The following is a 12,261-nucleotide window of genomic DNA, read 5'->3' as shown; positions in this document are numbered from 1 at the left end:
TGCTGCCAAAAGGTTTTTACCAGCTGTAGCTACAGTAGATGCAACCATGAGTTGGTTTACACTGCTGTCCCTAAATGAACTCTTGATGCTTTGATTTATTTAAAACGAGAACCCACAAATTGTAAAAGGTACAAAAGATGGAGTCCAGAAAGCATGAGAAAAGGCAATCCACAAGAGCTAATGACCCAGCTAACACACACAGAAATAAAGTAATATTGTTAGTGTACAGCAGGGAACATAATGCTTGGATAAACACATGCTTGGACTAACAACACCCTTTTTTATTTATTTATATGCTCTAGTGTTTGTATTTCAGAGAGGATGCCTCACAAGAGAAAGGATTTGAGGATGAGACCTGGTTAACATTGTAGACTGTAAGCTAGTTAGCTGGAAATGGTAATGGTTGCAGCTTATGCTAGAACAAAATAAAGACACTTCACTACTCTCTTAACTCGTTAAACACAGAGTATTGTGAACTAACAGTTCCATGCAAATCATTTTGGCATGTGCAGAAAAGCAAAGCTTTGACAGGCTCGCTTTGAAGCTATGATTCGGTAATCGCTTTTTCAGGCTACGGGTTTAGCCGAACAGTCAGCAGATTTTTGTGTCAAAATTTTGGTGAGTCAGTATCGTGGAAATAAAATAGATGATGAAAACAAAACAAACAAATACATCATCCCTTCATGTGCAATTAAATCAATCATTAAGAAATTGAGTCCACCTAAAGACAGTCTTCACAGGGTATGAAGGAGTTCTACCAAGAGACTAATGACGACTATAAAAGAGTTACAAGCTTCAGAGGCTGAGTATTGTGTGAATACAATATCAATCGCTTGGTTGAAATCTACTCAGACTCAATGTTGTAAGATAGATATGAAAACTTCCAAGGGGTGGAAGTCTCTCGTAGGGTAAAAGAAGCAGCAGATTAGAGGCAATTTTGACCTTCAGTATGATGCACTTCTACTCTAGATTTCATTGTGTCATTGATTAAGTAGGCCAATTACTATCCTCCATGTATCATCTGATCGAATGCTGCCATGCCTCATTTTGGAACCACCCTCTTCAGATCTTTACTTCCAACCTTAGGGAAATACTTTCCCAGAGGTTAAGTTTGATTTGATTTATTGTCACAAATAAAACTTATCCCCATATAACACATATCCTCTGGAAGGCTATGTGATTAACCTGAACTTGAAATGCAACTAATTTGATGCAACTCTCTGGAGTCTGTGGCTTACTGGTATGATAAGCTAAGCTAAAGTACAGTGGATAAGTGCTACGCGCCTCCCAGAGGGCACCGGTTGGCTCCTATTAAACACTTAACCAGTGGTGTTTTATTGATTGGCGGTTATCTTGCCTCCACTTGGGCCAATATTGTCTGAAACATCTGCACTGTATTTTAGATTTAAACGATCTAGGTGATGCTGCTATTGATCGCAAGCTCGCAATGAGTGCAACTGCAGCATAAACACTCAAAGTGACCACTATAAAATCCATAACCCCAAACAATTACCACTGCTGTAGGTGCAAATCTAAGAATAATAAAACATGGAGTGCTCAGTTAAAAAACACAAGCTTTTTTTGGGGGGGGGAGAAAGATGTGAAGATATAATGGAAGAAGTAAACATAAAAACATAATAGAACTATTTACATTCTGCAGCCAAATCCTTTTTTTTTTAAAGTATAATTTTGGGCTTTCTGCCTTCAGTTGATAGCATATAGTCGAGAGAGACAGGAAATGGGGGGGCAGAGAGAGGTTGAACGTCATGCAGTAAAGGGTCGTCTGGGCCGGGACTCGACACAGGGCCGGCCGCAGCGAGGACCACAGCCTCCACCCACTGAGCTAAACGGCGCCCATGCAGCCAAATTCAACAGGCAGTATGTTTGATGTAGCGCTGAGTCTGGTTTATCTTTATTAATTTCTGTATTTACATGTAGATTGCAGCGTGTGCATGAAGGTAATTATCATTTCAAAGCCACAATTGTCACATAAAATAGCCGTGAATAATCTGTAAACTCTTCATTAAGCGTATCCTGATCACTTTAGCTTTCGTTTGTGCGTGCTTCTTTATTAGTGGACTACATCTGGCCGGTCTCGGTGCATTGATTTGAGCCCATTCATTTTCATGAATTGAGTTGCGTGGCTCATACACCTGTTCCAATACATCTTAATTTGTCACCTGGGTCCGTCCTCCCCTCCTTTGGCTGTACCGTCGTCTTTTTTAGAAATGCTTTGTAAACTGTCAGCTTTAGTGTTTGCTGCTCTTATCCCAGAGCGTTAGCCTTCACAGTTTAAATAGCTTTAGCAACAGCCGGGTGTCACTCCATCTGTCACAGTTGGAAGAGAGAGACGGCGTCTGGGTTTAGATCTCTTTACCTTTTTTTTTTTTTTTTTTTTTTTTTTGCGGGGCTGCAAATCTTCCTCTTTATTTCTGTCAACATGCATCTTATCAGGGCGTAGCAGCTCTCTACTGATTTTGTGGGACTGCACACAGCACTGACTGATTGATTGATTCCGTGGCCTTCCTTTATACATTATGGATTAACATTGATCAAGGTTCATTTGCATTGCAGTTGCCTTTTGTTCGTCACAATGACAGCGCGACTGGTGTCATGTAAAGAGGCACAAATTGATCTATTGTCAGTTTAATATTTCCTATCACCTGACAGATGATCACTAGGAAACCACTCCTGTGCTTGATAGACTTTGCCTCATTCCCAAATAGCCTTGGAGGTGTTCCACTGACATATTTTAAGAAATACTTTCAGATATTTGTCTGAAGAGAGGCCTCTCCTGTCCTACTACATGCTGTGCTCCTCCAAGCTTGAAATTAAACTATTGTTTTTAGCCATCACAGCAATAGAAGAAATACTGTTTCATGCAAACTGTCAACTACAATAAACCATTGTTCCTTGTTTTCATAATCTCAATTGTTAATACACAGTATAAAGTGACAGAATATTGCTTTGTGATTCATCATGCATGTCGCTCTGAATGGCTCAGTATCACCTCGATAAATCTGTCGACTGTTTATATTCACCAAACAAGGATTTCTTTGTTGTAAAGCACCCCTGACTTCTATTTTTAATGCACTAAACCCCCTGTGCGTGTGTGTGTGTGTGTGTGTCTCTGGTGGCTAGCGGGAATGTCCCTGACAACGGGGAAAGGAAGTAACATGTTTAATAGTGGCAATTGCCATGGATACCATGAGGGATGCAGCACATCAAACATTTAACAGTTTCCCGCCACTGGTTATGTCAGCAGCCTCCCTTCATTTCTTACATAATACGTGATGGAAGGAGAATAAATGATACCAGAGCTCTGAGAAGCCTTTTTCAGTCATCAGGATGATTGTCGGCGGAAAGTAGCCAGACAATTGTTGTCCTGTGATTCAGTCAGACACATGCGTCTGTACGTGGGAAGTTTTCCTCTGCGCTGCTTAAGATCTCAAAATAACTGCGGAGTGTTTGCCTGTGTTGTCTATGCTAATTCACAGCCTCCCATGGGCTTTTTTTTCCTGTACAGAGCTGTCATTTAACGGGTCACAGGCAAATGGGTAAAACACCCGCTTGTAGTTTGGAATAAGAATTCAATTTAGAGGGCCATCTGACATCACATTATTATCTTTGTAATTATCAGTCACTGAATATTACACCCAACATGGCACTGTAATTAAATTTTTTCACTCAAAGATGAAAAATGATTCTTGATGATGTTTAAACAGATGAAATTAAAAATGGAATATTTCTATTTTTCAACCTCAATACATAAAAAGAAGAACATTGTGAGAAATAGTTTATACTCATCTATTTTTAAATCCTCCTTCTTTTCCTTGTGTAAAAATGGCATTGAAGGAGAAAACTGGAAATCGCTGCATGTACTGTAATGGACATCACTTTTGTCACTATTGTGCACACACCACATTGTCCGACATGCCAATGAGCATCAATTGTACCATTGATGTTTGCTGCCATTGTCCGACATCTTGGGGCTAATTAATAGGATGCTGTGGTGCATGACAAAGTCTTGATTCACACCATTAGATCCCATCTTATCGCAGTGGCATTCTCACACATGCTCTGACATAGTAGCGTGCGTGACTGCACACATGAACACACGCACACACACACACGGGAGGAAATGGCTCTGATCAAATGAGCAGGATCCATCCCCTGGAGATCATCTGTGAGGTGGACTTTCATTTTGTGAGTTTAGCCAACAAGATGCATGGATTTATCTCTCCAGCTGAGAGAAGGTGACAACGCAGGTCATTTATATTCCAGGCGTTGCATCTACACACTGCTGCCTGACCCCCTGAGCCTCACCATCCTTCAGAGGTCTAGACGAGCCATTGAATTATAGGACTGATAGGGACTCTGTGGCATGGGTTGCCTAGCAACCCGTATTGAGTGAGGCGGGAGGCCTGCTGATAGGGAGATTACCAGGGTCCCTGATAAAGTCCTTCCTGCCATGAACGGCTGCTTATCGCCGTGCTGTCAGAGGAAAAATGTCAGCTATTAGCTCCCCCAAAACAGGAAGTGAGAGGTACAGAGACACTGCAGGTGCCACACACAATTACAACATTTCATCCGGGCTGGTGGGTTTCATTTTTCATCACCGCAATCACAAACATGCTGGAAAGTTATTCTTGTGTATATTTCTCACTCTCAGCTATCAAAAACACATCCCATGTGAACCTGCTTTCATCAGTTTCTCCTTTTCTTTCCCCGTAGACGGAGTGTTTGGAAGGTGCCAGGAGTTGGCCAGTGCAGACCTGTACACATACGATATTTCTTCCTCTGCTCTGCAACGCCTCAGGATCCTCCTACAGAAACTGGCTCACAGAGGTACACTGTTTGTTTGCCTGTCCGTCTTTTGTCCGAACTTCTTTTCTTTTTCTCCTCAGCAGCCTTTATCAGTCATGTACAGGGCTTACAGCAAAAGCTCGTCCGCTGTTGTTGTGTTGAAGCAAAGCAAATAAGTCAAGCTGTCTCTTTGGCTGGCATTGCTCAACACCACTGAGCCTGACCAGGTCATTTGACTCATATCGGGCCATTGTTTTGCCATCATTTCCTATCACCAGCAGCCAATCTAATTGGCTTGTATGCTGGTAGAACATTTAGAGCTAATTTTGTGGGTGAGTAAGCGTGAGGTGTGCAGGCTAAACACATCAGACAGTTTCTCCTACTCAATCAATGGCAGCAGCTAATATGCTTGTTATAATGGGTTACACCTTCAGGGGGGGGTTGACGCATCTACATAAAACATGTCCTAATGACAAAAGTAACCATATAGCTCATTATGAATAAAGCAAAAGTCGGAATATAAGAATTAGTGGATCTAGTTTTCCAGCCTGGAGCCGTGTTGAGTTTCTCATCAACACATCTAATCAATTATATCAGGTCCTTTACCGGCTGCGGCGAACGGGGCCTGCTCATGCTGCTGGTTGCAACAGTGTCAAACACAGAGAGAAGTGACTGGAGCCTCCAGGCACTCGGCTGTTATCGACTCATTTACTGAAACAGCTATACAAATGGCTCTGACTTGTCTTTTTTCTCAGCAGAAACCCTGTAGTTTTTTGGAAAGGTACCTTTTGCTCATGAAATAGCAACAATTCACCCAAGTGATAATACATTCGTAATTTCGTAATCATTTCCTTGGACGTTTCAGAGAAAAAAAGAATGACTGGAGGCATCTACTGTAATGATGGCTGAATTAATGAAGACACAGTTTCAAGTTTTCTAATTTAATCATTAGACTTGTGTAATCTAGCATGTGCACATCAGGTTGCTCAGATTTACAACTCAACATATACTCAGATATATTGCAGCTAAATATTGAAAGGATATTTAGTCTGGATTATAAGGAGGAGTCAGCAATCTCTTGTAAACAGAGTTTTATAATCTTGTAATCGGTACCAATTATGTAGTTCAGTTCCTCGTAAAAATAGTGTTAATGGAAAATGTCCTCATGAGGAAACATTTTCCCTCCACACATACAATATCAGCCTGTAACTGCAGTTGTGTCCCACCAGGGGGCAGTAGACACCTTTAACACACACACCGTGACCAGAAACTTCAGCCCTCCAAACCTAATTGGCTTTGCAGGCCACTCTGAGCTTAATATCTTTTAACAGGCGTGAACCAGTGTTGAAAATCATTAAGAGTAAGCAGTCGGCCAGAGGAAATCAAAAAAAAAAAAAAAATAGGAGGGAAAAAAAATGCAGTGATGAATATTAAGCCCGGCGAGACCACACATTTATTCTAATTACTGCTCAGGAATAAACAAGAGAGAGTGAGGAGGATGAGAAGGGATCCGGTGTGTAATTTTTTGCTACTCCATTTTAAGAGGTGTTAAATCCTTTAGATGCTTCTCATCATGAGACTTGTTCTCTGACCTTGTGTTTTTAGACGCCCGTTTACAGATGCCGCAGACATGACATCATCACTTTGAATCATTTTCCCCTTTTCTGTCTTGTAGAATCACATCCACAGACGCAGAGTATTATCTTCCGCATGATTCCACAATGCACTGCTGCTGCTTGGTGGCACGTAATTCTTATCAGCTCAACAGCAATTGAAGTGTCATCTTTGAAACGTGGGGGACCCTTTTTTTTTTTTTTTTTTTTTAGGCCGGTCTGGGTTATTGAGACCATTGTACTGTAACCTAAATTGAAGAGATGAAGGAGAGGAAAAAACGGGGAGAGGAACATCAATGGAATCGATTTACAATCCGCTTTATCTTGCATCAGAGACGCAGGTAGAAATCACACAATCTCTGCCCACTGCACAACACCAATGTCATTCAGATCAATAGAAATTGACCCTCGGACAAAAGGGCTTGGGTTGTCTGGACGTGTCACCTTTTGCAGAGCACAGTGTCTGGTATTAAATTTTTAACAACAATACCTTTTGAATGTCTGACTGTCATCCAACTGAAAATGACTTTTATATTACACACACAGCAACCAGGGCCGAGCAACTTCAGTATTCACCGTGTGCAGCCACAAAGTGTGTCTACACATTTCACAGCCAGGCTGCTGTCATCTTGCTTTGGAGTCATTATGGTCTCTGCTAAACGTGTGTGTTTGTTTGTGTAGACTGTGGCTGTATGGAGATACACACATGAGCTAACTCGGTAACTGCAGTAAATTGATTTAATGTACAATATATTAAAATGATGGAGCATTTAATTGACTGCTTTCTAAACCCCTCCCCTGAGCTGTGATTGTCCAATCATAGCTTAGCAACTGTCAGCGCGCCCCCCCCCCCCCCCCCCCCCCCCCCTTAGAGTTTTTTCAGCACCGTGATGCTGTTGTGTCGGTGTCAGTGAGGATGCAACGCCGGTCCATTTTCACGCACGTCAGGACAGCTTTGAATAAAACGACTTTAGAATCACTGCAGACAGGATTATTCCCGTTTGTCTTTTCCGTCGTAATTTATTGCTTTTGACATTTATCTGTTGAAATTAATATTAAAAAAATAAATGAAATTCCACACCGCAGAAAATTACTCACCCCATTTATTGAAAATTAAAAGTTGACAACAGCTTCTACAATGAGATAAACACTTCATCAGCTTAAAAAATGACTAATTAGCTTCACTAACCTGAGCTCCCCCATGTTCACCGTCCTCTATTCTCTTCCAAACCAAACACTTTAACAGACACACGTGAAATTACAGTTAAGAATAATTCAACTATCAAGATGTACAGGATAAATGTGAGTTGGTCTAAGCTTGTATCGGATGTTCTCTTACTAAACAAATAGGTGAGACATTGATATGGCAGCTAATTCATGTAGCCTGCCTCACTCTGTGCAGTGCACTTGCTCTACTGTAGCTAATTAATGTGACTTCCTATGAATGTGGATAACTGAGCAGCCAAAAAATCTACAGTGAACCTTGTTTCCAGCAGCTGGGGTAACAACATAGGACTTTTATTGGTCTTGAGAAGCTGAAACATTCATTAAGTGCATCCCACACTGTACATTTACTACTATATTGACAACTTAGTGCTAAACATTTTTCCTCTGGTTGCATTCACCGCTTTACCTTCACTCTTCTGCTCAGGCCGGTTACGCACATCGGGATGCGTTGTCTACAGGTTAACAGGAGCACAGTTTGGAGGGTGGTGTCTTTTTCTTTAAGCATTTGCAAACACCAAGAACATACCCCCCCAAAATTGCAAAGCATTTCTTCAACTGTCTGTATCTTCTCTAAGGTAAGCCAAAACTATATTTCTGCCATTATTTTTCCAAATGCAAGGGTCTCCCCACAGTAATTTGTGGAGTTATCATTTACATTTCTGCTCAGGACTAGGACACCCTTATGGGAGCCAAGATGCTACTGTATCAGAGCTTCAAGTAAGAAGCGACTCTGTCTCTTTACTCGATTTCAGGAAGTTTATGCTCCAGCAGCCTCAGCCAGACTTGCGTTAGATCGCGCTACGTTTGCCCAACTCATCAATTATTCCTCATCTTAAAATCCTTTTCTCTTGTAAAAGTGAAACATGCTGTTTGAACATAAGAACAATCAGCATGAATCCAACCACTGTGTTGTCTGTCCCAAGTTTTTTTTTCCACACTAAGGCATCCAACCCATCCAAGACTTCTGTCAGAATGGAGAACATTTTAATTACATTTTATTTATTATAGAGTACTAAAGTCAGTGTTGCCAGATTGAGCCGTTTTACGCCTTGTTGGGCTACATTTTATTTAATTGGGTAAAAACTGTTGTGCTGACTTACACCAACGAAAGCCCCAACGACAACTAATGGGGACAACAGTGTCATGTGTACTGTGTTTATCTACTGTGGAGCTCAGAGGATCAGAAAGAATCATGTCAACCTGCAACGACGGCGTTGTTGATACACTTCATTAAACTTCAGTAACCTGTAGACGCTTGACCTCCTGACCTTGTGCACAGCGGCAGATACTCTCATAGCACAGACAAGTCGAGTAAAATGATGCATTTTGACATTTGCATTAGTTCCATTGACAGGAATGGTCAGTCAGGGAGAATCAGTGAGCATAAACTGACATCATGTCACTCCACTGCTACTTGAAACCGCGTTAGACGTGTTCGTACTTCACTTCCTGCACAGGCGTGTTTTCTTCGACAGACAAACAACAAAAACTCAGGTTGTTTCACCTGATATTCTCCGCTGTCTGTTCCTTGACAACCTTGCTATAGTAGATGGTACCGGAGAGAACAGACACACTGACACACTACAGTACCATGCTGTGTGAAAAGCTGAGTTGTTATGAGGAAAACAAGAAAGCTTTTTATTGAATCGTATACGCTGTGAGTCCAGGTTTGTGTCAGGGGCATTTCCAAGAAAACCTGCTGCAGATTTCCTCCACTAAACACACAGACAAATAGACTTTAGTGTCCTTGCAGATGTTTTACTATATTGGTTATATGAAATCCCTCCAACAGATGAAATCACTGACAATGGTAATGCACAGAAGCTTGGTCCAAAGACGACCTTCACAGCACTCAACAGAGACCATAATAACATCCTGTTAAACCTCCCCGACCTTCTGGGCGGGGGCGAGTCATTACAGACTCACACTGTGCAGCCACACACTACCGTATTTCAACTTATAGTGGATAATATATTTGTCTCAAAATAAAGAAACATATAGATTCATCATTTAGCATGGTGGATAGCAAGAACAAGATCCTACAACCTAGAATCTAAAAAGAATATACGGTATATTCAAAGAATACAAAGATACAGTACTTCCTAACATTTTTGCTGAAATTGTTGGCTTAAACTTCTTCCAGGAAATAAAATGACACTTAAAAATGTATTTATATTTTTGGGTCTGCCACACCGTTGCACTGCTGATTGAATTTATGTGTCATATTTGAATTGACACGCTTCATTTTGACTAATTAAGGCATTACTTAGTGCTAAATTATTCACGCTCTCTTCCATTAATGCCTTTAAAATCAGTTGGTGGACAGAAGTAAAGGAAAGGGGAAAATCTGCATTTCAAAAACACCAGATGAAACAACAAGACATGTAGACAGGATCCCATCTAATAGGCTTTGAATATTTAGGAGGCCCCCTCTCTCTCTCCCTCGCTCTCCTCTCTGTAACACAGGAAACAGACAGAAGGCCAACAGAAATATCTTGCTTGTTTGAAAGCTGTTGCGTTAATGGCAAGCCGTTAATTAACCGAGGCATTTGCCTGAGACGGCGTGCTACCCTTAACAGGCAGCAAAAACCGGCAGCACTTGGTGATGGAACCTGCTCTTTCTCCGGACTTACAGATGAATTTGCATAACATTTAGCTCCTCAGTGCCAGGATAATCAGCTGAGAGGTTGATTGAGAGGAATCCAACCGTAAAGGCCCCACCACTTTTCTTCCTGACTTTTTTCTCTCACAAAAAGGCTCATTTTGATTGTGTAATTTGCGCCAGCATACCTTTTTCCCCTCAAGTGTGCCCATCACAGACACACAAAAACATGGTGTATATGGAAATGAGTGCCTCCCCTAGGAGACGGAGGGGATAGAGGTGTCACAGTCAATGAAGCTACCCTCATTGCGTCGTGGCACCATCACTTGTTTACTCTGAACCCATTTAACCAGCTGCAGTTAACCACAGGTACCATATGGATCCTTCAGGGCTGAAGCCAGACCTGCTTCCCCCATTGCCACTGATGATAGCATAAATGATCATCAGCGATATATATATAGCGAAAAATACCCCACATCGGGTAAGCCACGGGTAGTTAACTGTCATTGTTGTACGGATGGATGGCTGAGCTGCGTTCCAGAACAGTGACAACATACGCTGCTTTGTGCTCCATTCAGCGCTGCCAAGAATGACTGGAGGCATCTGTAGCTGCTCTGCATTGCTCAGATCCTCATCTGGTGCTTATGAATATCTATGAGAATACCCAGAGTCTATGGGTGAGAAACCAGGCTAATGAAGACATTCTGCAGTGTTGATACTTTCATTTTTTCCCCACATATCCCTACCCAGGCTGTTAGTTTATTGCTATTAAATTTGTCCACATCATTAAGAGCTGCATTGTTTCTTAAGACGACTTCGGTAAAAGGTTAGGTATGTGGCAGCTAGGAATCTAAGCCTGCGCCACGGCATAATTACTTCCATAATTACTTTGATGCTGCTTTCAGCATTAAGAAATGCTTCTGCAGGATGGAAGTGTCATCAGTGAACATCTTGGCTCCTTCAAAAAAAGTATAATATCTCTGGTATTTCTATGCTCTTTGCCGATGGAATGCTGTGCCTCTTGGCTCACTGGGAATGGGGCCATGTTTTGGGTATCTTTTTTGCTTGGGTAGCTCCATCTGGTCCTGGCACCACCACGCTTTGCCCCTGCCCAGGAGTTCTGCATCCCAACTATGTGTTGGCAATTAGCAGAGATGTTGGCAAGGCGTCAGGCTGCAGTGTGACATTCTCCCCGGGCTTGTTGACTGGCTGTGCTGTGTGTGTGTATGTATGTGCCTGCGTATGTGTGTGTGTGTGTGCCTACGTATGTGTGTGTACCCGTCTGTGTATACATGTGTCTGTACATGTGTGCATGTGTAATCTAGCTTCCTTTTTGTGTTGCAACTGAAGACCTCCTCTGCTCTACCATTCTGATTCATCCTGTTTTATTTTATACTGTTCGTTTACTCTGCAGCGCTGAGAGAACTACAAAGTAAACAATTACCGCAGAGTAAAGGAAATGGACTCGGGGCCCTACCTTAGACTCAGACAGAGGTTTTGCTAGTTTCACAGCAACGCAGTTGTCATTTTCCTATTCAGCACCCACGCTCTATAGCAAATACAGTCATCTGTGCCTCATGATGTGTTGGTCTTAAATGGTGAGTAGTCTGGCACATTGCTTTCTTGAGGCAGTGGAAACTAATTGTACATTTGACCAGAAAAACCTAGTCTTAAGCTGTTTCTGAGCTACTACACTATTATTTTAAGGACACACTTTCCAGAGAGAAATATGAGCCAACATATGTTTTACGCGGGCGTGCAGACAGAGCGTGCACATTCAAGCACAAGCAGAGTGAGCTGAAAATGTGGTTATATGTTCGGATAAGTCAGATGGAAGATATAGTGGTTCCCCCCCACTTTATTTTAAATGTCGATATTATAGTTATAAGTAAAGGTCAATTTCTCCTTTTGTACTTTCGGTGTGATGGCTTAAGGACTGAAACAATTGAAAGTTGATAAGTTTTTCCAGGATTTTGCCCAGGTATCATATAACAAAAGAGCAAGAGCCAGTTC

At 41.8% G+C, this 12,261-nt stretch overlaps 1 protein-coding gene across 1 annotated transcript in view; it reads left to right on the top strand.

Moving 5' to 3' along the window:
• The window catches only part of ptprn2 (protein tyrosine phosphatase receptor type N2), a gene marked incomplete at its 3' end in the record, with an annotated part of 123,636 nt that overhangs the window by 17,751 nt on the left and 93,624 nt on the right, over nucleotides 1–12,261 (top strand). The window contains exon 3 of the mRNA XM_083995575.1: nucleotides 4,735–4,848. Within this exon, the coding sequence (XP_083851701.1) occupies nucleotides 4,735–4,848 (114 nt within the window). The remainder of the gene's footprint in view (nucleotides 1–4,734; nucleotides 4,849–12,261) is intronic.

Source organism: Trachurus trachurus, assembly GCF_905171665.1.
Source record: "Trachurus trachurus genome assembly, chromosome: 20".
NCBI classification, from domain to species: Eukaryota; Metazoa; Chordata; class Actinopteri; order Carangiformes; family Carangidae; genus Trachurus; species Trachurus trachurus.
This window is presented reverse-complemented; position numbering and strand designations above follow the sequence as displayed.